Below are 27,510 nucleotides of genomic sequence, written 5' to 3' on the forward strand. Positions count from 1 at the left end.
TTTGAATTCTGGCATGAATTTCTTATCCAGTGCATCTTAGATCAGTTTTTATTTTTGCACACAGGTGCAAATTGTACTTTTTCAGCCAACATTCTCAGCAATTGGTCTTGGATGTAGTCATACAACAGACCCATGCCAGCTCGTCATTAGATGCTACTTGCTCCAGATGCTGATGTGCCCTACAAATACTCCTTGCTAGTGATGGAGTTTCTTCTTTCTTCTGCTAGCCTGGAGTGGCTTGGTTATCCTGATGTATCTTGTGGGCAAGGGTTTGTACTATTCATAATTATTCAGTGCCTACATGTTAAACAACAGCTTCTCATTGATATCAAAATACTAAAAAATGGAACTAATATACACACTACTTTGAACAGCAACAAGCTAAACAGGAATAAGTAATCAGTTACACTTGGAATAGAAATTTGAAAGTTTATTCATTGCAATCTTATATAAAATCTTCAACTTAATTGGTTTTACAATTAACTTACAGTAATACACATCAATACATTACACTGCAGCTGGACAAGATTATGGTTTCCTTAATGCATTGTAGTAGTATTGAAAAAATACAGCTGGATGACTCCTGTTGAACCGAGCGAGGACTTTCTTTTTCTCTTTGGCAGACAGCTTGGGGTTTTCGTCAATGGCTTTAAGTAGCAGTAAAAGCTCATTCCTGGTAGTCTTCTGCATATTGCTTTCACACGCAGCATAAGTAAGTCTTTCACAGTAAGTGTGCCCTGAGGAGAAGCAAGGAAGAAGTTACTGAAGACACCATAGCAGGGAAGAGAACTATAGTGTTAAGTTCAAGGCAGCACGAAAATAAGCAGGCAATTCTGTACTCAAAACAGTACATTTCAATTCAAAAATGTATTTATTTATTTATACAAGCTTTCTATTTGAACCCAAATCTCAAAATGTTAGGTTTTGTGATTAAAATCCACCAAGTTGGCAGAAACCAGGAGTGCAGTACTTTTAGATTAGCGCTTTATTTCAAAACTCTCAGATCTGTACGCCAGCTCCCAATTTCTTTTCACACTGCAAAACCATCTCCCTTACCTAAAGGGCAGAATTTTAAACCCATGATAAAAAAACGTATATGCAATTCTACCATCAGCACACAAATCCCAATCTGTTACAATCCTAACTAAATGTGAAAGTACCTTATTGGATATTTGACATCTGGTGAAATTTTTTGGACAAATTGATGCAAGTTTATCTACTTTTATATTATTTTAGTGCTGCACCACCAGTACTTCCAATTTCTGACACAGACCTCACCATACTAATACCATTGACCCTGGCAAAGTAAACCAATGCTCACTGAGGCCCGTGATCAGGAAACTTTACTTTAAAAAACTTGAAGGCTAATTTGATGCAAATTGTAAAGATATTTTGAAAGTTGAACTTTGCAGGCCTAAGTTTGGAAAGTTACAGCCTTAAAAACCAGCATACAATCTTACCTCCTATTTTGCAAAAGTATTATGTTGTTCATTTTAGTTTAGAACCAGTGCAAGTTAGGTAGCAACTCAGTTCACAGCACAGTCATCCATTTGGACTCCACACAAGTTTCCTTTCACCCCTAGTTTTCTGGCCATTTCAGTACATCTTGTTATTCCTTTTGCTCATGTTTATCCAGCTTCCCCTTAAGTGCATCTATACTGTGCACCTCAACATTCACATTCTAACCACTCTAAGAGGGTTCCCCCCCAACTCCTTATTGAATTGTTGAATTTACTACCATCGTGTAAATATGGGCTCTTAGTTTTGCTCTCTACCACACTTACTGAGTGTTAGTGCACAAATTAACATCCAGAATTACCATAAACAGACTTGTGTTCTCTTAAAAAGGGAGATTTAGATTGAGGTCATCTCCTATTAACCCTATGAATTGGGAAATGTTTATAACCATGCATTAAACTGAAGTTTAGACAGCTATACCAAAAGTTTCAAAATGCTTGTAAGGTCTTATGCAGAAATACAATACAAATTTGCAATTTTCTATTTTTCATACTGTAGCTCATTTAATGACCTCTGGTCAAGTATCAGAGCATTTGCAAGCATAATGCAGAATTTTAAGCACAGTGAATGCAACCGGATCTATGCACACCTTCAGCCACCAGCACCAAGCCTAACTTTACAAATCATTCAACAAGGTGCAACATTTAAGGGCTTTCACAAGACAAACAGCACGAGTGGAAAATTGTCAATTCCCAATGTCTGCAGCTTGTGGGAACATCAACAGCACAACTGCTGGGGGTAGCATATAATTACCAGCAGCAACTTTTGGATTTCCACATCATCATCATGCAAACTCCGGGCTTTGCCAGTTTCAGTTGAGTAATAACAAAATGCACACTGACAGTTTTGCTGTCATTACTGCCAAAATTCAAACCAATATTGCTAGACATGCATCATACTGGAACTGGCTGCAGTACATGTGTGCCTTTAAGATTGATGGCTCAGGTATTTCAATTACTTCAGAAGTGGCACAAGTTACTCATCCCATTCAGTTGTCACTTACCTATATCATGGTCTGGATCTCCACCACTTTGAATGAACATCAGTTTCTCACTCACCATTTTGTGCAATGACCCTGGGACCTGACAGATATAACTGGTGTTATTCAAATCTCTCATGAAAAATCACTCTACATGCATATCTGACTGCAGCAGCAAAATCTTCCTGCATCTTTTGCTGTACATTATTAGATGGCTCCTCAAAAAAATGTAGAAAACAAAGTTGTTTTGATTCATCCGAACCTAGACCATTATAAAAGTTGACACCAACTTCTCCAGAGACTTCTGACACAGGAAGTGAGAGTGCTACCACGGCCATGGCTGACACTCCCTGGGCAAGGTACCAGCAGACTGTCAGCAGCTGTAGACGTTGATAATTGGATTAATGTTAGTAAGGATTAGAAGGATTCCATGGGCGGAATGTTTTGGCCCTGTCACAGCAGGGACGGGGTCGTAAAATGCAGTGAATCGTTCAGAGGCCCATTGACTTCGGCAGGTCCAGAAAAACCCGCCAGTAGGAGAGGCCGTACAATTCTGCCCCATATTTCTATCCAGAAAGAAATGCGTTGTGATTTTCCCTCACTCCTACTAGTTATCACATTTGACATTCACTCCATAGCTACCAATTTACTCTTAATTTGAAGAAAAAATTGTGTTTTTGTTTTGGTCTAGATTTCCAGCATCCGTAGTATTTTGCTTTTACTCTTAATTTGAAGCTATTCAGGGAAAATCATTAATTTCAATTGGAATCACGTTCTTGTATTGTTTTGTACAGATTTTATTTACTGGATAATTTGAATTTTTCAAGCAAAAATACTTGGAATTAACAGGGAGTGTGTCAATTTTTTTTTAAAGTGTTAATTTTTCAAGTCCAATTTATAGCCAGGTAGACCCTCCTCCTAAGCATTCACTGACACAGCCTTAGGTTTCTTGCATTCCAGACTTTATAATCTCTTTAGAAAAAAGCAAAAGATTGCGGATGCTGGAAATCCAAAACAAAAATAAAAATACCTGGAAAATCTCAGGTCTGGCAGCATCTGCTGAGAGGAACACAGTTAACGTTTCAAGTCCGTATGACTCTTCAACAGAACTAAGTAAAAAAAGGTGAAATATAAGCTGGTTTAAGGGGAGGGTGGGACAGTGGAGCTGGATAGAGGGCCAGTGATAGGTGGAGATAGCCAAAAGATGTCATAGACAAAAGGACAAAGAGGTGTTGAAGGTGGTGATATTATCTAAGGAATGTGCTAATTAAGGGTAGAAAGCAGGACAAGCAAGGTACAGATAGCCCTAGTGAGGGTGGGGTGAAAAAAATCGAAAAAGGCTAAAAGGTAGAGATAAAACAATGATGGAAATAGGTGGGAAAAGAAAAATCTATATACATTATTGGAGAAAAAAAGGGGGGAAAATCGGAAAAGGGGTAGGGATGGAGGAGAGAATTCATGATCTAAAATTGTTGAACTCAATATTCAGTCCAGAAGGCTGTAAAGTGCCTAGTCGGAAGATGAGGTGCTGTTCCTCCAGTTTGCGTTGAGCTTCACTGGAACAATGCAGCAAGCCAAGGACAGACATGTGGGCATGAGAGCAGGGTGGAGTGTTGAAATGGCAAGCGACAGGGAGGTCTGGGTAATGCTTGCGGACAGACCGAAGGTGTTCTGCAAAGTGATCACCCAATCTGCGTTTGGTCTCTCCAATGTAGAGGAAACCGCATTGGGAGCAACGAATGCAATAGACTAAATTGAGGGAAGTGCAAGCGAAATGCTGCTTCACTTGAAAGGAGTGTTTGGGCCCTTGGACGGTGAGGAGAGAGGAAGTGAAGGGGCAGGTGTTGCACCTTCTGCGGTTGCATGGGAAGGTGCCGTGGGAGGGGTTTGAGGTGTAGAGGGTGATGCAGGAGTGGACCAGGGTGGCCCGGAGGGAACGATCCCTGCGGAATGCTGCCGGGGTTGGGGGGGTGGGGGGAAAGAGAGTGGTGAAGGGAAGATGTGTTTGGTGGTGGCATCATGCTGGAGTTGGCGGAAATGGTGGAGGATGATCCTTTGAATGCGAAGGCTGGTGGGGTGATAAATGAGGACAAGGGGGACTATCATGTTTCTGGGAGGGAGAGGAAGGTGCGAGGGCGGATGTGCAGGAGATGGGCCGGACACGGTTAAGGGCCCTGTCAACCACCGGGGGCAGAAAAACCCCTTTTTTTTCCCCCAATAGTTTATATAGGTTTTTCTTTTCCCACCTATTTCCATTATTCTTAAAATGTATTTCCATCCAGTGTTTTATCTCTACATTTTAGCCTTTTTCGATTCCTTCACCCCACCCCCACTAGGGCTATCTGTACCTTGCTTGTCCTGCTTTCTACCCTTGATTAGCACATTCCTTAGATAATATCACCACCTTCAACACCTTTGTCCTTTTGTCCATCTCCACCATCACTGGCCCTCTATCCAGCTCTACTTGTCCCACCCTCCTCTTAAACCAACTTATATTTCACCTATTTTTATTTAGTTCTGTTGAAGGGTCATTCAGAAGCAAAACGTTAACTATGCTCCTCTCCGCAGATGCTGCCAGACCTACTGAGCTTTTCCAGGTATTTTTTTTAAAATTTTTGTTTATAATCTCTTTGCCTTTGCACTCAGGTCTGTAAAACCTATTGTTGAGATAAGAGGGCTGTCCTTTGTGGAGGGATCAGATAGAATGGGCCTACATTCTCTAGAGTGAAGAAGATAAAAGTATAAAATTAAATGCTCAACAAGGTAGATGCTGAGACACTGCTTCCTCTGGCTGGCATGTTTAGAATTGCAGGAGGTCAGAGTCTCTGGATAAAAAAAAAAAATCAGCCATTTAGGACTAGGATGAAGCTAAATTTCTTTTCAAGAGGTTTATGAATCTTTGGAATTTTTTTTAGCCCATTGGGCTGTGGATGCTCAGTCATCAAGAGAGACATTGATAAGATTGTTGGGGTCTACTGGAATCCAGGAATGCGAGCCTCTTATGGGAAAATGGAATTGATGCAGGAGTTCAGCCATGATCTTAGTGAATAGCAGCACAGGCTCCAGGAGCCATATAGCCAATGTCTGATCCTATTTATGTTCTTATGTACCTTAAATACATCTTTCTGATGATCAAGGAGGAACAAAACCAAGAGATCAGCTTTCCCTTTTGGAAGGTTCTTATTAAAAACTATGGCTTTACCGAAAGTCCTCTTCATCAAAATTCTATTCTCAACCTGGGGGTGGGGGGGAAAAAATAGATAAGATACTGCTCACTTATTTATGACATCAAGAGATTAAACTTTGCAAGCTCACTTCTGATGTTACAGAAAAAATGACCAGCCATTAAAGTCCAACCAAAAACCTTACAATTAAACAAGTCTATTAAAAGCCAAGTCCTTAAGATTATGCACTTACCCCCTTCTGTAAGGCAATGGATGAACGCTGTGCGGTAACAGCCATGAAATGCAACAGCCTCCTCAGCTCTTCCCGATTCTTGGAATCCAGAAGCTTTAGACATAGCTGTGTTGCCTCCAGTGCTGGTTCAAACTTCCCATTTACTGTAAAAGAAAGTGACAGTGAACAGTGCATAGACACAAGCCAGCAAGTCAAAAGATCAAGATCTCAGTGTGACCTCCAGTCTCAAATTTATCTCTGGCGAGAAGGTAGTATGGGTACCATGATTTGCCTCCACAACCACAGACCAGATGCAGAAACTGAGCCAAAAGTTTCAGCTCACAGGAAGAGCACATAACCGTTTAGTTCTTTGAGCTTATGCCATTGAATTAGATCACAGCTGATTGGTATCCCAATTCCATCTACCCACCTTGGTTCCTTATTCCTCAAAATGCCTGTTGAACAAAAATTTAATAAATTCAAAAATTTAAGTACAGTTAAAATGGCACGCCTATTGACAATGGATAAAATTTAGCTGTTCATTCTTTTGGGCCACCTGCTTCCCATCTACAACTGAATATAATCTTGACACACCCTCAGGCTCGCAGAATAGGTGTGATTGGGCAAGGTATCAGAGGATACCCAGTGACTTACAGAAACAAGAAATCGCTGCCACCAAAAAATAGATTCCTTTTTAAAAAAAAAAACTGCAATTTAACCATTTACTGCTGTTAGTGTCCTATAATAAAATCCAATGTTTGTTTAGAGTCTTTGCTATTCCAGTATGGAATTATCTTGTTTAATTGGAAGCTTAAAAACCTCAATTTTAAGTCTCAAATCTGGATGTTTAAGAGGCATTTTCAAACGGACGAAAAGTTTATATGGACACGTTGTACGAGTAGAACCCATCTAACCAACCCTTCAAACACCACCTGCCTCGCATGTGGCAAGAGGCTCCAGATCGTACATTGGACTCATCAGGGCTCAATTGAACTGCAGAGCTACATGGGAAGAGCACATACAGAAATATCTCCATCAGATTTTACTTCCTTTGTTAAGCATTTAAGAGCACCGTCTATACGTTAAATAGATTTTCTCAGACACTTGATCTGTGGACTGAATTTTGACCCCCGTCGGGAAATTGGGGGGGGGGGTAGGGTTGTGCTGGGAGCGAGTGCGAACCCGATCGGCACCCCCGATTGGAGGTGTGCCACCATTTTACGTGGGCAGCCAATTAAGGCACGCCCGAAAGCGCTGAGCGCTCCCTGTGCGGGGTGGTGGGGGTTAGAGTCTGTTTCGCGCGTGTAGAATTGTCTTGGAGATTTGTTTAAGTTTAAAATTTCTAAATAAAGCGAAAACTTTTAAAACATGTCCCTTCATGTGACAGTGTCACATGAACTGGGATATATTAGTGATTTTTTTTGTTTAAAAAATATTGGATTTTTAAACACTTCATGAAACCTCATTCCGCCCGTGGATGAGGTTCCATGAAAAATGCGAAGGCCCCCTGGGCTCTTTGCCTGCCCACCAACCTTAAGGTTGGACAGGCAGCTCAATTAAATTGTTTAGATTAGTTTTTAAATAGGCTTTAATTGGCCTTCGACAGTTTGGCAGGCGCACAGCTGATTCAGCTGCGTGCCCGCCAAACCGAAAATCTAAAAGGCGCACGGTGACATCGGGACACCTGCATGACATCACCGCACGTAATTTTACGTGTCAGCAAGTAGGCCCCGCCCACCAGCCAGAGATTTCAGCTGCTTCTTTTTTTAAAAAGTTACATTCTAAAGCAATGAACAAAGCATTAGTGTCAGGAAAGTGGCAACATTAATTAGAATGGAGACACACAATGCTACGTGACTGAAACTCTGCTTTGGTCAGGCCGGAACTGGGAATGGCCTGGTTCCTCTGCTGGAAATTTTATGTAAATACTTTCAATAAGAGAAGGAAGCAAAAAGGGAGGGAGGATGGGGTTTCTCTTAAATTAAGACAATTGCAGCCATTGAACAGAAATTTTTAAAATTTCAGTGGTGGCATTCAGCCTCCGCTTGGGCTGGCTTGTGAAAAGAATAAATCTATTATCATGTTGAGTGTATGAGAACTTGCATTTATACTCAGGACACTCCAAAGTTCTTCAGTCACAGTCAATGTTAATTTTGAAGTGCAGTCGTATCATGCAGACCAACAGCAAGCACAAGCCAAGACCTCAAATTGCAATAGTGATAAGTTGCTATTTTGGTGAGAAATAAAATGGCAGCCAGGGAAATTCCATCGGTTTACCTTAAATATTGCCACAGGGTCTTTTACGTCCACCTGAACAGACCAGATGGGGTCATGGTTGAATGTCTCAACGGAATAAACATCTCCAACTGCAGAACATTCCTTCAGTATTAGACCGAGGTATAAACTTTGTTTATGTACTCAAATCCTGGTACATTAAGTAGCATACGAGAATGAAATTTTTTTTTTAAAAAAAGGAACATAAGCTGTCAATGAATGCAGGTCAGGCGGGCTAGCAGAGTGAGCAGATGCAATTCAATGCACAGAAATGTGGTAATAAACTGAGTGGTGTGAAAAGTGGGGGAGAATAACAGAACAAACAGCACCTGGATTGTTTTTACTTAACGTAATGGCTACAGGGGATTGGAAATTGGATTCAGAACAGATAATTACATTGAAGAATTAGCACATGTTTTACTGTTCAAGGCGAGGGTGGTTACTGTTGCATTCTAAATATTTTCCATTTCAGGTATACCAGGCAGGTATAAAACAATAATGCAGTAAAACTGCCTCTATGCTGCCCCAACTCTAGGGTACCTAGCCTACTGTACTTTTTCCCCCAAAAAAGTATACGTCATTCAAAATTTCTGTAAGCGAATTACATGACTAAAGTTGACATTACATAAGGTGCTAAACTAAATCTGTTTCTGCCAATGCTGTATGTTATTCATTTTGTTTACAGTTTAATATTTACAATACTCATTACATCTGAAATACAGCCCAAGGTCGTTTTACCCAGTTTCTAGCCCCATGGTTGAAAGGCCTTAGGTGGTGCCCTTTCCCCATTGCATCTTTGAGGCATTTGCCCCAAGCTTTAATGTGTCCCTCAGCATACAGTCCTGGACGTTGAATGTGCCTGTCTGCAACTGTCTTGGACAAGTCTTTGCACTGGAAGAGGAGCAAGTTTTGGACAGGAGTTAATGTTTCTCTCGGTGTGCATCCTTCAGAACAGCCCATAGAGCACAGAGTCCTGCATCACAGAATTACTCAGGATGAACTGGACAAAACCCACTGTAGCTCTTCCCAGACCTCCTTTTTAACAGCACATTCCAGAAGGTGCTGGACAATGGCCTCTTCACCACCACAGGCACCTTGAGATCAATGTGCAGGGGGTGAGGGGGAGGAGTGTTTAGGTATGCAGGAGAGATCAGATAGGGAGGACCCTTACCATCAGCCAAGCTACATCTTGGTGCTTGCAAACAAGACTTTCAAGCAAGCACAAAAACTAACATGCTTCCATTGCCAACACTAGTCTCTGAGCCCTTAGAGCAAAAGTTATCACTTAGTTCCAAATGCAAGGAGAGTTCAGTGCCTTAGACCTACGTTCACTTGGAAGTGGACTGAAACTGGTCAAACTCATTTTGTATGGAGACTTTACAGCCAAGAGAAAGGAGACCTGATCTTGGCTAAATGTACACCCAAGTTCAAGGTAGAAGTCTTGTGTCCAATCCACTTATTTCTACAGTTTCATTACATAAAAAGTTTGCACATAACTGGTTTACATGTTTCACAAGTGGGGAAAACATGTGATTTGTCCAATTAAGTATGGCAATATTTCTAACAATGCTAAATAAAGGCATTTCTGGCATTAACTTATTCTATCTGTAGGTTACCTGAGAAATTCAATTGTGTTCCTCAGCTGACATTTGAATCCTGTTCAGTACAGGAATTACAAATCACTGTCATGGGTTCCTTTGCATTCCCTTCCAAAAAAATAAGTTTCAATTGAACAGCCTGTTCATCTTATTGTATTATTGCCAAAACTGCCAACAGCATTGTTTCCTTTTCAATTAATAGATTAAGATTTGCATCAAGTGTTAAAATATACCAGTTCATACAGTGCAAAGTAAAACTAAGGCAGAGGCATATCATTTAGAATTAATTAATTGATATCAGTCTTCAAGATGAAATAGTGATGGTTAACACAAGGCCAATAACCACAACAGACCTCAATCTTTAAGACTGGATTTGATATCAAACCAAGGCTCTTGTGCCCTCCATGATGGATATCAGAACATTGACTCCCTCTACCACAGATGCACTGTGACTGTGTGCCATCTAAAAAGATGCACAGCAGTAACTCACCAAAGTTCCTTTGGCAGCGTCTTCCAAATCCATAACCTCTACAGCCTTGAAGGGCAAAGGCAGCAGCAGACACATGAGAATACCACATACAAGCTCCTGCTACACTATCCTGACCTGGAAAGATAATTCCTCTTCCTTTGTTGTTGCTGCCAAGTAAAAACCCTAGAACTCCCTAACGCTTGTGGGTGTACCTAAAACAGACAGGACGCAGCGGTTCATGGCAGGTCATTATCACTTTCTCAAAAGTGAGATAGAGATGGGCAACAAAAACTGGCCTTGCCAGTGACACCCACATCTTATGAATGAATACAACAAAGAAAACAAAGATCCAATGGCACAATTTTGAATAAAAACAGGGTAGTTCTTGATGGCTCAACCAATATTTATCCCTCAATCTTGCTCGTTCCAGCATCTTTTCATCTATGAAGGATGGACACGCAGCAAACATTCAGGTCACATAAGGTGTCTTCATTTGTGTACCTTTGCTGATGGCAGAGCCACAAGTGTTGCATACAAAGCTACCAAGTGTTGTTATGGGTTGTTTTTGGTATTGGTACCAGTTTCCAAGCTGCTGTAGTCACTGGTCATCGTATAGGTGCATACCAGCCCACAGGAGATGTCATCATTTAAATCTGTCCTTAGCTAGGGGCTTCCAGGTGTGATAACTGACATTAAAGGCTTTCATGACATGCTTGCAAACATCCTTAAAGCAAAGCTTTAGGTTTTCTACTCATTGTCCAGCCAGATCCTTGGGTATGCAACTTGTCTTCCACCCTGCGGACCTGCCCAAGCCATCAAAACCACCCCTGTTGAGGAGTTCTAACAAATTTGGGAGCTGCGCCTTTGAGAGGACTGCTGCATTTGTGATTTTGTCCTGCCTAGATATACCTAAAATGCTCCACAGACAGTGATGATGGAAGATGGCAAGTGTTGAGCTCCTTTTCCACAAGCTGTCTATGTTTCACAGCCTTATCCTCAAATCAACATGACAAGCAGATTATTTAGTCATTAACAGGGTGCGGTTTGTTGGACCTTGTGAACAAATTGGCTGTGGCATTTCCTACATTAGTCACAGAATCACAGTGCAGAAAAGGCCCTTAGACCCATCGAGTCTGCACCAACTCGTGAGAAACACATGACCTACCTGCCTAATCCCATTTACCAGCACTTGGCCCATAGCCTTGAGTGTTTGTACTTTACAAGTACATGAGTAATTGGTTGTAAAGTGCTTTGAGACATCTAAGTAGCAAGATGTACTATATAAGTGCAAGTTTTCTTTGCTGAAACAGTTATAAACAGATCACTGATCTTTTCCTGTTATACACTGAAGTGCAAGTTCCATACAGTAACAGTACATTTATCATTTTAGCTGTAGAGGGAGTTTGGACAAGAAGAGGATGGAACTGGGTAAAAAGTTTCAACAGTAATTCAATATAAAAACCACAAAACTGCTCACAATCCCATCCTGCCACCCAACAACAATAGGGCAGATTTAGGGAAGTTGTTTCCACATGTGGCTAAGACCAGAACTAAAGGCTATCAATATAAGACAGACAGTCACTACTCAATTCAATAGGGAATTCAGGGAACACTTTATCCAGAGGGTGGAAAGACAAGGAGTAGTTTACATAAATATTAGAGATGCATTTAAAGGGGAAGCTGGGTATAAACAAGGAAGGAGTAGGATATGTTGTTGGGGTTAGATGTAGGGTGAGAGGAAGCTTGTGTGGAGCAGAAACACTACTGTGGACCAGTTGGGCTGAATGGCCAATTTCAATGCTGGAAGCATTATGTAAACCAGCCATCAGTTTTATAACTAAAGAGGCTTAGCATTAAGGTGAATCAGTTGCTTGCTGTAATGGAAGTTGATTTTTATAGAATCAGAAAATAACCATTACATGCAAAAGATAAGCACCACTTAACAGAACATAAAAGGGATATCTATCTGCACATTAAGTATTTAGACAAATATTTGACATTGAAATGTAAATGTTGATAAGCCAAATTAGTTTCAGGACTATTCTGAACTGACTACAATTAATGTTGATTCTCTCAGTTTCCCTTCTTATAACAAAGGGAGAAGAAAGTGAAACAAAAACAGAAAATGCTGAAAAAACTCAGCAGGTCTAACAGCATCTGTGGAAAGAAAGGCAAAGTTAACGTTTTAAGTCCGTGTGACTTCTTCAGAGAAACAAGTGACATAGTCCAAGCACTGATACAGTGCATTAGGCTGGTAGGAAGCAGTTGTTATGTTATTACTCTCTATGCCAGAGGCAGAATAACTAGACTTGAACCCCCTACTGCTCCTCCAGACTGTTCTCATTCCCCTAACAACTTTCAATATGAAAATGGAGACTTGGTAATTGGTCATACAAAATAGGAGGAGTGAACTGCATGACCCCTCGAGCCACCTCTGCCATTCAATAGGATTGTGGCTGATCATCTGCCTCAAATCCACTTACCCACCACCACCACCCTCCACACCCCACCCCCCCCAAACCCGGCTCAATCCCGAGAGATCAAAATTCTATCTAAGCTATAGGCACCAACTTAGAAGACCCTCTACAATGGGCAAGATGGATATATTATGGCTCAGTGCAGTGTTTGTCAAGCATTTGGTGTAAACAGAATCTCTCTCCCACAAAATATCCAAGTCATTGGAATGGATTGATACACCAGAGCAGACAATGGCACTTCTCTCCCATTACATACTTCCCTGATCACTCACTGTAAAATGCCACTGATTACAACTTGCACAATCTATTCAGGTTGCTTACCAACACATTGCTTGACAATTCTCAAAATGTGTTACCAGTGCTGGTATACAGGATACTGGGATAATTGGCAGGGGAATAAATGGGTTGTATTGCTACTGTACAAGGTGTTGGCTACATCCCACTTGGGAGCACTGTGTAGATCATAAGAAATTAATTTTATTTATATAGCACCTTTCAAAACCTCTGTGGCTCTGAATGGTTTATAGCCAACTATGTACTTCTGAAGTGCAGTTGCTGTTGTAATGCAGGAAATGCAGCATCCAACTTGTGCACAGCAAGCTCCCACACACACACACAAGATAGATAATGGCTTATTTTTTTTTTTACTTCTTTATAAAGATGTTTCCTAGCTCCTGATTTGTGTTTTCTATAATGAAAATAAAAACACTTGATTCATATGGTGCATAAGTATTGGCCAGGGTAACAGAGAGAACTTCCCAGCTCTTTGAATCAGTCCACAGGATCTTTTATATCCACCCAAGAGTGCAAGGGAGCTTTGGTTTAATGCCTCAACCAAAAGATAGTGCATTATCGAGGGAGCTCTGCATTAGAATGTCAGCCTAGATTTTGTTCTCAAGTCCAGGAAGTTGGATTTGAACCCAAGATCTCTTGACTCTCAGGTGAGAGTTCTACCCACTTAGCCACAGAATTATCCTCAAGGAAACGAAGCAAGCAACAAAATTGGTTCCTGGCATCAGGAATCTGAATTCAAAAGGAAAAAAAGTTAGGCTTAGTTTCTTTGGGAATGAGGAAACACTGAGCTGAGCCAATTAAAGTTCATTATGTGAAGATATTTGATTCATGTGAATCACTCACTAAAGTTCAAATACTAGTCCAATTTAAAATGAGAAAGGAAAGCAGGTAATTTCACCCCCACTCAAGTTTAAGAGTTCTGCAAAAAGGTACCAGGGAGGGGGAGGGCAAGAAGATTATGGCTCTGACCAACATTTATCCCTCACCTAACATCACATAACCTGATTGAGAATGAAAGCACACAGATTTAAAGTAATTGCCAAACAAAGCAAACGTGACAGGAGGAAAAACATTTTCATGCAGCAAGTGGTTAAGTTCTGGAATGTACTGCCCAAGTATGTGTGTTGGAGGCAGGTTCAATTGAGGCAAAAAGGAGCTGAAAGGGAATCCGAAAAGGAACAATGTGCAGGGTTATGGGGAGACGGCAAGAGAATGGCACGAGGAGAGTTGCTCATTCAGAGCCATGCAGACATGGGCCAAATGGCCTTCCTTTTTGCTATAACAATTCTGAACAAGTCATTATTATAATGCTGTTTGCAGGACCTTGCTGTGCACAAATTGGCTGCCATGTTTCCTACATTACATCAGTCAGTGCACTAGTTGTAAAATGCTTTGCGACATCCTGAGGTCATGAAAGGCACTATATAAATTCAAGTTCCTTCTTTCATTGGAGCAATTAGTATAAATGTGTTCAAGACAATAAGGGGAATTTTGGGACTGAGAAGAAAAGTGATTGAAGGAAATGGTGAAAAGCTCAGTAGGCAGATATGAGCCAATGGGCTTTTCTGGTTTCTAAAATGTTGTTTTTCTAATGTTGTTTTCACAGAGATAAAAAGTGTTTCTGATCTTTAAGCTTACATTTTTCACCAGTGCCAAACATTTGGGATCAATAGAAAATTGCACTTTAACCACATCCTACGATGAGCTGGAAGAAATTAGACTCCTCGTTAAAGTCACAATTCAGACAGTAAGTGTACAACACGACTTTTACAGACCATCATTGTCGTAAAATGCCCCATGGCATACAGGCACAGCACAGAAGACAGCCATTCAGTCCATTGAGTCTATGACAGTTCTTTCAAAGTTGGGCCCACTCTCCTGCCATTTCTCCACATCTCTGCAATTTTTCCTCCAAGTATTTATCCAATTCCCTTTTGAAAGCTACTATTGATTCCGTTCCCACCACCTCACCATGCAGTGCATTCCAAATGCTAACCACTTGTTGCATTAAAAAGTTCTCATATTGCCTCTGGTTGTTCTGCCCATCACCTTAAATCTGTACCCTCATTATCAATTTTAATTATCAGGAAGTAGAAAGTGCAATATCAGTATGTGACTGTATTCATAATCTTGATGCCTGGCCTAGTAATCTGGACATGAGTTCAGTTTAGGAGTATAATCAGACAAAAATATTGACACCACACCAAAGGAGGAGACTTTAGGTCAAGTCAGAAGTAAGTTTTACAGGAGAGGCTTAAAAAAATTTGGAGGGAATTCCTGAGCTTAGAATCCAGGCAGTTGAATGCACAACTGTCAAATGGTAGAGAAAAGGAAATAGAAACTAGTAGCTTTTCCAGCTCATGCAATATTCAAAGGATTCAAATTAGAAAATGGCCTTAAAGTTTGAATTTTAAAATTACACGAATTTGAATTCATACACAATCCAATGCATTGTTCTTAGCACATCTCCCCCCCAAGTAGAGTCAATTGTCAAGTGTGCAGAGTCCAAAACCAATAAAGCACCAGATTCCAAAAAGGAGACAAGTGAGTTAGAGCCATCACACCAAATTCAGAAATACAAAGCTGTTCTCTTCTCTAAGTGGTTACTTAATGAAATGCTTCTAATTCACTTGTTCAACCATCTTGTGACATTGAAAAACACAAAAGAAAAGACTTGCATTTACACAGTGCTTTTTATGACCACTGGACTTCTCAAGTGCTTTTACAGTTAATGAATTACCTTTTGAAGTGTCGGCACTTGTAATGTAGAAAACATTTATATTTACATATGGCCATTTTCAACAAGATTTTCATTGAATGGTTTTATAATCATACAAACTCCTTTTCTTTAAGGAATATTTGAGATACAGGGCATTGTTGACTTCAGTGTTGATATCAAACAGATTTCTAATAATTTAAAAATCTGATTAAAGTCTTATGTTGCTGGCCTGTCACCAAAACCAACGTGCTGGCATTCCAGCAGACCAACTGCTTCATGATTTCCCAGGTAAGGAATTCTCAATACGATCAGGTCCCAAAAAGAAAAAGGGAGAAAATAAAACAGATTCAAAGTACGAAATGATTTTCGTTGTTCCACCATTACCTTCAGCACAGTGTTACTGGGCTAGTAATCCAGTGGCCTGAACTAATGATCTGAAGACATGATTCAAATCCCACCATGGCAGCTGGGGAAGTTAAATGTAATTAAATAAATCTGGAATAAGAAAGGGTCCCACTCACAAATCGGTTTTCCATTTTGGAAGCTGGCGAGGGCACCGGTTCCTCAGAGGAGTGCAGTCAGAGCCAAGTTTGTGGCATCTTGAGCAGTGTGGCTATACAGGAGTGGAGGAAAGAGAAAGGAAGAGCAATAGTGACAGGAGACTCATTAGTTCAGGGAACAGATAGGTGTTTCGGCAGCCATAGGCGTGACTCCAGGATGGTACGTTGCCTCCCTGGTGCCAGGGTAAAAGGATGTCACCAAGCAGCTGCAGGACATTCTTCCGGGGGAGGGTGATCAGGCAGGGGTCGTGGTCTACACTGGTACCAATGACTTAAGTAGGAAGGGGGATGTGGTCCTGCGACCAGAATTCAGGAAGCTAGGTTGAAAATTAGCAAGCAGGGCCTCAATTGTAGTAATCCCCAGATTACACCCGGTGCCATGTGCAAGTGAGTACAGAAATAGGAAGATAAGGCAGATGAATGCGTTGCTGGAAAGACAGTGCAGGAGGGCAGGCTTCAGATGCCACAGACACTGGGACTGGCTCTGGGGAAGGTAACCCCTGTACAAGCCAGGTGGGTTGCACCTGAACAGAGCTAGACTGAGTTCCTTGCGGGGCATCCTGCTGGGAGGGCTTTAAACTAACTCAGCAGGGGTGTGGGAACCAGGAGAGAATGAGGGGGGAAATACCAGGGTGCACAAAATACTGGGAGAGACAGATAGCACTAGTATGGAGAATAGTAAGCTAATAAGTAGAGTTGGAGTAAGGGAGAAAGTAATGAAGTCCAAATCAGGTTACTGTGTACATATGTGAATGCACAGAGTATAATAAATAAGATTGGGAGTTACAAGCACCAATTGCCATGTGCAAATATGTTGTTGTGGAGACCTGGCTCATGGAAAGCAAGACTGGGTGTTAAATATTCCTGGGTACAAGGTATTCAGAAAAGACAGGAAAGGAAGAAAATGAGAAAGGGTGGTGGTATTGGTTAAGGAGAGCATTGCAGTGCTGAAGAAAGAGGATGTCCCAGAAGGTTCAAGGACAGAATTGATTTGGCTGGAGCTAAGGAACAAAAAGGGTACAATTACATTGCTCGGTGTAGTCCATACACTGCTAACCAGTGGAAAGGAGGTAGAGGAACAAATTTGCAGGGAAATTAGAGAGATGCAGACATTACAGAGTAGTTATAACAGGGATTTTAATTACCCAAATGTAGACTGGGACAGTGGTAGTGTAAAGGGCAGAGAGGGGCAAGAGTTCCTAGACTGTGTTCAGGATAATTTTCTACAGTATGTCTCCACTCCAAAAAGGAAAGGATGCATTGTTGGACCTGGTTCTTCAAAATGAGGCGGACCAAATAGATCAAGTGTCAGTGAAGGAACATTTAGGAGATAGTGATCATTGTATCGTAAGGTTTAGGATGACTGGAGAGAAGGACAATGTGCAATTCCAAGTAATAATAATTAACCGGGGGAAGAACAGACCTGGGCCAGATAGACGGGAACCAAAGGTTGCCAGGAAAAACTGTAGCTGAACAATGGGCTACCTTCAAAAAAGAAATGTTTCGGGCTAAGTCAAGGTATATTCCCTCAATAGGGAGATGTAGAGCAAATAAATCCAGAGTTCCCTGGATGAAAAAGGAGATAGAAATTAAGATAAAGAAGAAAAAGTGCACTTATGATTAGGTGTCAGGTAGAAAATACAATAGAGAATCAAGCGGAATACAGAAGGTTCAAAGGAGAAGTGAAAAAGCAAATAAGAGAAGCAAAGATGGATCATGAGAAAAGACTGGCGGCCAACATAAAAGGAGAATCCCAAAGTCTTTTATTGGCACAAATAGTAAGAGGGTGGTAAAAATAGCAGGGCTGATTAGGGGCCAAAAAGGGGATTTACACATGGAGGCAAGGGGCATGTCTGAGCTGTTAAATGAATATGTGCATCTGTATTTACCAAGGAAGCAGATGCTACCGAGGCCATAGTGACAGATGATGAAACTCTGTCACTAGAAGGGTTCAAAATTGATAAGGAGGAAGTGTTGGATAAACTGTTGGTACTTAAAGTTGTCAAAGCACCAGGACTGGATGAGATGCATCAAAGAATATTGAAGGAAGTTAAAAAGGAAATTGCATGGGCAGTGGCCATAATCTTAGTCTTCCCTGGACGCAGGGGACATGCCAGAGGACTGGAGAATTGCAAACATTACACCCTTGTTCAAAAAGCCTAGCAATTACATACCAGTTTAACTTCAGTGGTGGGCAAGATTCTAGAAACAATTACTCAGGACAGATTTAATAGTCACATGGAAAAACGTGGGTTGATTAAGAAGAGCCAGCTTGGATTTCTAAAGGGGAAATTGTGTCTAACTAACTTGCTGGAGCTTTTTGAAGAGGTTACATAGAGGGTTAATGAGAGTAATGCTGTTGATGTGGTGTATATGGACTTTCAAAAGACATTCAATACAGTGCCACACAGAATTGAGAGAAAAGTTATAGCTCATGGAATAAAAAGCGACAGTAGCAACGTGGATACAAAATTGGCCGAGTAATAGAAAAGAGGGTAATGGTCAATGGATATTTTTCATGGTGGAGGAAGGTTTGTAGTGGAGTTCCCCAGGGGTCAGTATCGGGGCCCCTGCTTTTCCCTGATATATATTAATAATCTAGATCTTGGCGTGAAGTGGACAATTTCAAAATTTGCGGATGATATGAAGCTTGGAAGCACTAAGCTGTGAGGAGGACAGTATAGAACTTTGAAAAGGACAAAGGCATGTTGGAGGAGTGGGCAGATAGGTGACAGATGAAGTTCAATGTGGAGAAATATGAGGTGATGCATTTTGGTAGGAAGAACATGGAGACACATTATAAAATGTGAGGTCAATACTTAAGGGGGTGCAAGAGCACAATGACCTGGATGTATGTGCATAGATCATTGAAGGTGGCAGGACAGTTAATAAAGCATATAGTATCCTGGGCTTTATTAATAGGGGCATAGAGATTATGCTGAGTTTATAAAAGACACTAGACAGACTTCAGCTGGAGTAATGAGTGCAGTCCTGGGTGCCACACCTTAGGGAGGATGTGAACACATTGGACAGAGTCCAGGAGAGATTTACAAGGATGGTTCCAGAAACTTGAGTTAAGAAAATAGATTGGTGAGGTTGGGACTGTTCTCCTTGGAGAGAACAAGTCTAAGAGGAGATTTGATAGTGGTGTTCAATATCATGAGGGGGCTGGATAGAATAGATAGGGAGAAACTGTTCCTGCTCATCAAGGTTTGAACAATGAGGGGGCACAGGTTTAAAGTGATTTGCAAAGAAACAAATGGTGATGTGAAAAAAAAACTTTTCACACAAGTGGTTCGAATCTGGAATGCACTGCCTGGAGGTGTAGTGGAGACAGGTTCAATTAAGGCATTCAAGAGGGCATTAGATGATTATTTAAATAGATAATGTGCAAGGGTGCAGAAAAATGACACTAAGTCAATCCTCATTTGGACAGCCTGTGCAGAAACAATGAGCCAAATGGCCTCCTTCTGCACTGTTAACATTGTGATTCTATGAAGCTAATACTGTAACTATGCAACCGTGAAACTACTGGATTGGTATAAAAACCCATCATCTGGTTCACTGAAGTCCTTTAGGGAGTATACCCAGTCTAGCCTATATAACTCCAGATAGCAAAGAGATTGACTCTTAACGGCCCTCTGAAACAACCTAGCAAGCCACTGCTGTACTTAAGGGACTTCATTACCAACTCAAGATCAATTAGCAATGGACAATGAATGCTGGCCTTTCCAGCAACACCCACAATCCTATGAATGAATGAATTGAATAAAAAGCTGGCTCAACCCCTAAACTCTGGAATTTCCTCCCTAAACTTCCCCACCTCTTTCCTCCTTTAAGAGGCTCCCTCTTTTGACCAATATGTCATGTGTCCCCAACTTTGTCTGATAACTGACTCGATGAAGATATTGGGATGTTTTGCTACATGCAGGTTACTTTTGTATACTTGGGTATATCATGAAATAACATTTCTGATAGAATCCTGGAAACATCTCCCCTTTCAAGAAGGTGATACGCAAGAGCCAAGGGTTCCAAATGCCAACTATTTGTTTTGACTGGTGGCCTTTCTCAAGCTGCTGTGACAGATTCTGTAGAACACCCCAATAAGGAAGTGGAAGCAATGCTTATATTAAAAACTAGAAATTCTTGCTGTGCTAGGTGTTCATCCTTAATGATGCATTAACTACATTCCACACATAGCACCTCATTCTTCAAAAATCATGTAATTCATCATACCAAAGGAAATGCCAGTAAAATAAGATAGTGCAAGTTTGATATCGAGATACTGAATGAAAGTGCACTTTAATATTCATGGTCCGTAATGCTTGCTTGATAACCATTCACAATAAAAGGTGATTCCAAGTTAAATCCTTTACCTATATTAGCTAATTGTTAGGTTCCTGGCCAGTTCCAGCATTTATATTGGGAGTCTGCAGATAGGAATGGAGATGCACAAGAAAACAGGTTCTTTTCAGCTTGATTATCCACATAATCCCTGTTGGGGGTGTACATGTAGATGGGTTAGATTGAATTGTGGCAGTTTTCCTCCTTCCCCAAATCAATTAGACTTAATAACCATTAACAAAACTTGCACAAATAAATGGACCACTCCCCAGAAATGTTATTTTAATTAAATAAGTTTGTTTAAAGTTTTGATTTTTTGGTATTGTCCCCTTTAAAGGGCTGTCATTTAGTTAATCAGTTTATCTGATTGCTCGAAAGGGTACAAGTTGACCATGAGGTCAAGAAACCAGGGATACGACAGTGGTTACACTTCAAAAAGTACTTAATTGGTTATAAAGCACTTTGGGTCATCCAGAGGTGATGGAAGTCACTGCACGAATACACCAGTCTTTTTAAAAAAAAGGATCACAATATTAGTCACCACCTTTTGGAAGGGCAGTAAATGGAGATAGGTTGCTCTCTCTAACCTGTTTTTCCTGTAAAGTCAAATGAGACTTGTATTTCCCAGCAGTCATGTATAGGGCTAAAGTGTACTCGTTATACCACTGGACCTACCAAAAAGTCATTAATTCAAATACAGTTTGACCTATTTCAGTCAATTCCAATTTTGTCAACATATGCAGTTTGATTTTGGAAGTTTCTATTGAATTAAAATCAACCAACATCAGATGTTTTACTTATTTATTCCATTCCTGTTTGTGGGAGCTTGTGTGCAAAATGTCTGTTAAGTGTCCCCACATTACAACAGTGACTGCACTTCACTGGCTGTAAAGCACATTGGGACATACCAAGGATGTGAAATGTGCTACATAAATGCTAGCCAATAATTATTTCTGCATTAAACTGACCAATGCATCCTGAATCATGGTAACAGTCAGTTCCCAATACTCTATGAAGAATGAGTGAGAACCTGGCAGATCCTCCACTGAGCTAACTAACATATTGCTAGCAACTCCATCACTGCCAGCTTGGCATAAGTTGCTGAGCAGGCACAGCATCCCCTTCACATCTTGTAGTCATGAATTCCAAAAATGAAGCAAGCTTGAGCATTGATTTGGATACCACCAACCCCTGTGTTGGGGCCATCCGCTACAGCGAGATCAGAATGGAATTTACAAGTACAGAGATCCCAACAGGAAAAGCAAGGGGATGGACACGAAACTGATTAGAAGTTCCAAAATCCAACTACTGTAAATATAGCAGGAAGGAGACGACGCAGGGAAATCTGTTGACATGAGTGCCAATGGACAAGCCTTCAATGCTGTTGGGACATATACGATGATTTTAAGTAGGCCAGAATTTATACAAAGTTATCGGTACTAGCAGAGAGATGGAACATGGGACTTCACTTAAGCAGGATGATGACAAACAGACAGGACTACATCACCATAAATTTGTGGACTAGCCCTACTGAAGAGTGACCATGATTATCCAAGATTTTAAATGGTTCCCTAATGTTCCCAGTCCACCACACTAAGTAATTAACTCTTAACAGTCTCTATGCTGCTAAATAAGCCACTAAAAAGCCACTGAAGTTGTGGCCAAGGCCAAATGTGGCAACTATAGATAGTTAATAAATATGGCTTTGCCCTCAATCCCAAGGGCATGCAATGCAAGATGAGGGAGCACACCAAGCATAACAGAATGCTTAGATATAGGATTGTGCATTCTTGCAACAGTTTCTCACATCAGTAAGATACTGATGAAAGCAGAGAAGGGCAAGGGGAGAGGCAAGAAAAGTGAGTGCCAGTTGAACATCACAACTCTTCCTACCAGCTTCAAAGAGTGGCAGCACTAATGTTCTGGAATACGAAAATGCACACTGACTCAGGGCAAGCAGGGCAAGTAGTAAGAACTGTTAAAGGTAACTAGTTTTATAAAAGTTCAATTACATAAAAGGACCACATTGAATAAGATAAATCCAAGGCAAGATCTTCAGGAAATCCAATTGCCAGTGTTCCTCATCAACAAGCATCCAGTAAGGATGAGCTCCGAGGAGTCATATTGGACTCAGTTTCTCTCTCCACAGATGATTTTTTTCAGCACTTTGCTTTTACTTCAGAATCAAGGCCTTGTTTGGATCATAGCTACTTTAGTATTGCTCCAATGAACAGATCTCAGATGGCACACAGGCTGGTAGCAAAACATTTTGGTGCTGAAATTACAGGATGCAGTGCAGGAACAATCAATGATGAACCCAGATCTGTTTCTACTCAGGGAAGCCGACCATGAAACTGCTGAAAACTGAGTGAACAACTAGAAAAGCACACAAGAACAAAAAGCTGGCTAACTAAATACCATTCAGTCATTGACAGGTGTTTTGGTGCTTGCAAACATAAAAGCTCCATTTGTTTAAGGGGTCAAAAGTAATTGGGATGAATTCCTGCAAGAACCACTTGGTCAATTTTGAAATCAGATTTGGTGCTTCAAGCACGTCAAATCACTTGCCTGGATTCTCATTTCTCTCCAGATCTCCCAAGTGTGATTCATGCAGATTCCTTTAGAGGGCAAAATAAAAACCACCACCAGATCTTGGCTCAAAGTACCCTCAAAGCACATGCACAGGTAAAAAAAACCCAACTAACTTCATTTATAAAGCACATCACATAACCTCCAGATATCTCAAGCACTTTACAGCCAATTATGTGCTAAGTGTCATTGTAGTAATGTGCGAAACGTGGCAGCCAATTTTCACACAAGATCCACAGCAGCAATGAAATAGCATCCAAATCATCTGCGGGTGATATTTGAGGGATAAATATTAATCACAATGCCCTGACCAATTCCCCTGGTCTTTTGCGAAGCAGTGCCATGAAATTGTTTACATCCACCCAAGAGGGACAGACGCAACCTTGGTGCAACCTCATTTGAAAAACTTCAAGGATGCTGGAACCCTCAAGTTGTAAAGGCTGTCACTTGGACATTTAGTGACTATTTGCAAAGCTTTTCAAAGTTCTATGGCAGCTTGTCTAATGGCTCTAGCTCCACAGGCATAGACCATAAAAAATTACCAACTTTACAACTTTGTGTCACATTACTGCTCAGTTCCTAGCCATTTGCAGTGACTATGCTATAATGGCTCCCAATACTGAAATGCCACACGGTTATAAATACTGCAGTTATACTTACCAAGGAGCTCTGCAACGCCTGTGTGAATGTCAAAGTAGTCATTGGTGAGGAGAGGCTCTTTGGTTTGTTGGTAATACTTAGCAATGGGATCAAAAAGCAGCATTTTGCACTGGTCGACATCAGAAGACGATTCCGGAAGATTCCTACTGATCTCCACCACCGTGAGATCTGGGAGGAACTCCGATAAATCAATTGCAGATGACAGCCAATCATCTCCCCTAGAAGTGTGTGAAAATACAAGGGTTAAATAGCTTCTAAAGACAGGCACCTTTTTGGAAAATTTTAGCTCTTAATGTATCCAACATTACTTTTTTTTTTAAAAAAAAGCCTATCCATTATACATAAATACAAACAGTTCTCCCTAAGCCAGTTTTTCATCCCTCTGCCCTTCCAGGCAAGAATTTCCACTAATACAGCAGATCTCCAATACCTCATGAGACTGTTCCTCATGGGACCCTACACATGTTCAGGCTGCTCACCCTCATCTTCACCCAAACCAGTGACCTGCACTTAGAAGGCCAAGGGCAGCAGGTGTTTTGGTACATGACCACCTGACTTGGATATATATTGTTCCTCCATCATCACTGGACATCCCCATTCCACAATACCAAGTGTGTATCTACACCATGCTGACTGCATATCAGAAAGAAAGGAGAACAACCACCCTCAAGAGCATCGAGGGACAAGCAGTGCATGCCAGCCTCACTGGTGAAACCACATGCCAAGCACAATTTGTTCTAATAATCTGCACATGCTTTCCAGGAACACAGTAAACAGGAAACTTTGCTGAATCGTATCCTTGTCAAAAGAGACAAGGAATTAAAGTAGGGATTTTGTCAGCATGATAAGTCAATATCAACTTGTGCTCCTCTACACTAAAATAGAACTGTAGGCAAGGGCAATGCTGACGGAGAAAGGTTAGCATGTCAGGAAAAGGTTTGGTATAACTAAATCAAAGTATTCATTAACTGGATGCTCCAAGGCCAATTCTAAGGTTAGAGTATCACGTGAAAGCTTGCAGACTATAGCTGACTTGTGTAGGATGCCAAATCTCTAATTTTGGGCAGACGCATAGAATTTACAGCACAAACTGGCCAAAGAGCTCAACTGGTCTGTGCTAAGTTTTATACTCCACACAATCCTCTTTCCACCCCACTTCCCTCTATTCCTTTCTTCCACCTCATCCTTATTTTTTTTTTCCAGTTAATTGCATCTATGTTATTTGCCTCATCTACTTCAGGGGTAGTAAATTCCACATTCTAAATCAATAGTTCGGTAAAATTTCTTTTGAATTCATTATTGCACTTATTAGGGGTCAGCTTATACTTGTATCCTCCAATTTTGGACTCCACCACAAGTGGAGTCATTTCTCTACATCAATCCACTTCAGAATTTTGAAGACCTCCATTAGGTCACTCCTCAGCCTCTTCTTTTCTAGAGAAAGAGCCTCAGCCTGTTCAGTCTTTCCTGATATTCTAATTTCTCAGCTCAGGTATCATCTAATTTTTTTATGCGGCCTTCTCCAGTGCCTCTATATCCTTTTTGTATTGTGCATTCTAACCAAGGTTCTATACAAGTTCAATGTAACTTCAACTATCCGATGAAGCAATTAGGTTCAGAGAAAAGCAGTGCTGGTGATTCTGGGGCTTAAAGTTACGATCAGGACTGTACTTCCCCTTTAGGAGGTGGAGGACATAATCCAGATCCTTAAAATAAAAGAGACATGGATAATGCAAATATAAACAAACTATTTAGTTCAATAGAACTATAAGACAAGCACAGAATTAAACACACAGGGATTAAGGAAATCCTTCCCTCTTCTACAGTAGTCACGTGGAATGCTTTCTAGAAGTGTGGCACATAGAATGCTAGGTTGGGTAGTTACTTCAAAACAAAATAGCTGGACAAATATCTGGTTCAAGACAAGGCAAATTACATTGCTCCATTAAGCAAGTCCTAAACCACTAGCATCGTAGAAAAATAGCCAGTTTGGGATGGCTAACATAAGGTTAAATATTAGGAACTTTCCATTCAATAACTGGAGTTGAGAAGAGGTGGGTGTCAAATTTTGCTGCCCTTTCCCAAAGGGAAGGCAACAGGAAAAGAAAAAAATGGGCTTGGGTGTGTCAGTTCCTTCTGATGCCATGCCTTGTTTTTACAATTACTAGCCTCTCTAATGCTATTTGCAAAATGGCAACACTATGTTGGTTAGCATTATGAAGGCAGTTACAAGTCTCGAGAGAGGTAAAACTACTAATGGCCAGCTGGTCCTACAAATACATACTGAGAATCGCCAAAGGCCTTTAGGATTTCCCGGTCCAGAAGGTTGTTTGGAATGGCATGAGAGTTAGTGCTCAAATTCTGTGGTTTTGGCTGATGCTCTTTTCTATCCAATAGAGAGTCCAAGACTGGGAGTTCAATCAGCTGTAGCAGACGTAAAATTGTTTGTTCCTGCCATATCTCATCAACTACTGCAAAAAAAAAAAAGGGTTTTCATCTTAGATTTTACTCAGCCTAAAACAGGAAAACAGTTTGAGAAACCGCTAGAACAATTAACCCAAAGACAGACTTTGCAATAATCTTCCAGGCATACACATGCTAAATTGGTTGTTTGTTTTCAATGACTACATAATGTTTTTACAGCAGAGCTATTCATTGCACACAAAAGAGCCTTGGAAAGTACCAGAGCCAAAGTGAATGGCGAAGGGTGCAAGTGTTTATGATATGCAGAATTGTTTGCAATGCTGAAGAGGTTTTGAAAAATCTGACACTATCCAGATACTGTCTCGACCAGCAGAACATTTTACTGCATATAATTTCTTAAAGTGATTAAAATTTGGAAGTTTTAAAAAGTAGTTTTGCTCACTACCACCTTCTCAAGGACAACTAGGATGGGTAGTAAGCACTGGCCTTGCCAGCTACAAGTTGCTGTAAAATACCACTTCTTTTGGTTATGGGTTTAATAATTTGCAACAATTATTTTGTATGTCCTGGCTTTGCAGATATTGAACCATTAGAAATGTATCCTTCAGATATACATTTACACCAAAATATGTATTAAGAGCTGATATGTGTCAGCATTGTTTCAACAAATCTTTGCTACAAAGTTAAACTTTCCAATAGCTGACAAACATTTCCACAGATTAAGAAATTGTAATCAAAGATGCATCTTTATACCTTTAAATCTCAAAAGTGGAATACAGTTAAAATGTAGCATTTATTCAAAATCAGATTCAGTCAGGTCACAATAAAGTGAATGTTGCACTCCAAACAGTTCAAGTAGGTAGGTGGCTTAGTGACATGGCTCAGGGCCCCGAGAATTACTTTTTCTTTTTAAATTCTTCAGGATGTGGAACGGTCAACATTTATTGCCCCTTCACAATCACCCTAGAGGATGGAGGTGGGCCTTCTACCTGAGCCACTGAGGTCCATGTGGTGAAGGAGCTCCCACAGTGCTGTTCAGGATGGAGTTTCAGGATTTTGACCAGCGATGAAAGAGTGGTGCTATAACGTTCAAGTCAAGATGGTAAGTGGGACTTGTAGGTAGCAGTGTTCCCATGCACCTGCTGCCCTTGTCCTTTTAAATAGTGGAGGTCCTGTTTTGAGTGTAAATGTTGAAGCAGCCTTGACAAA

The 27,510-nt window shown here is 40.8% G+C and overlaps 1 protein-coding gene across 5 annotated transcripts in view; it reads right to left on the bottom strand.

Moving 5' to 3' along the window:
* Positions 1-417: 417 nt before the first annotated feature.
* depdc7a (DEP domain containing 7, paralog a) overlaps positions 418-27,510 on the bottom strand; it is a 45,105-nt gene continuing 18,012 nt past the window's right edge. For 4 of the 5 annotated variants that reach the window (XM_041198224.1, XM_041198225.1, XM_041198228.1 and 1 more), the window contains 6 exons: positions 26,162-26,348; positions 23,878-24,095; positions 5,915-6,057; positions 5,608-5,733; positions 2,522-2,600; positions 418-737 (listed from right to left, as the gene is read on the bottom strand). In XM_041198224.1, coding sequence (XP_041054158.1) covers positions 529-737; positions 2,522-2,600; positions 5,608-5,733; positions 5,915-6,057; positions 23,878-24,095; positions 26,162-26,348 — 962 coding nt within the window. In that variant the 3' untranslated portion in view covers positions 418-528. The remainder of the gene's footprint in view (positions 738-2,521; positions 2,601-5,607; positions 5,734-5,914; positions 6,058-23,877; positions 24,096-26,161; positions 26,349-27,510) is intronic. The other variant, XM_041198226.1, reaches the window with a different exon arrangement.

Source organism: Carcharodon carcharias, chromosome 10 (genome assembly GCF_017639515.1).
Source record: "Carcharodon carcharias isolate sCarCar2 chromosome 10, sCarCar2.pri, whole genome shotgun sequence".
Lineage (NCBI taxonomy): Eukaryota > Metazoa > Chordata > Chondrichthyes > Lamniformes > Lamnidae > Carcharodon > Carcharodon carcharias.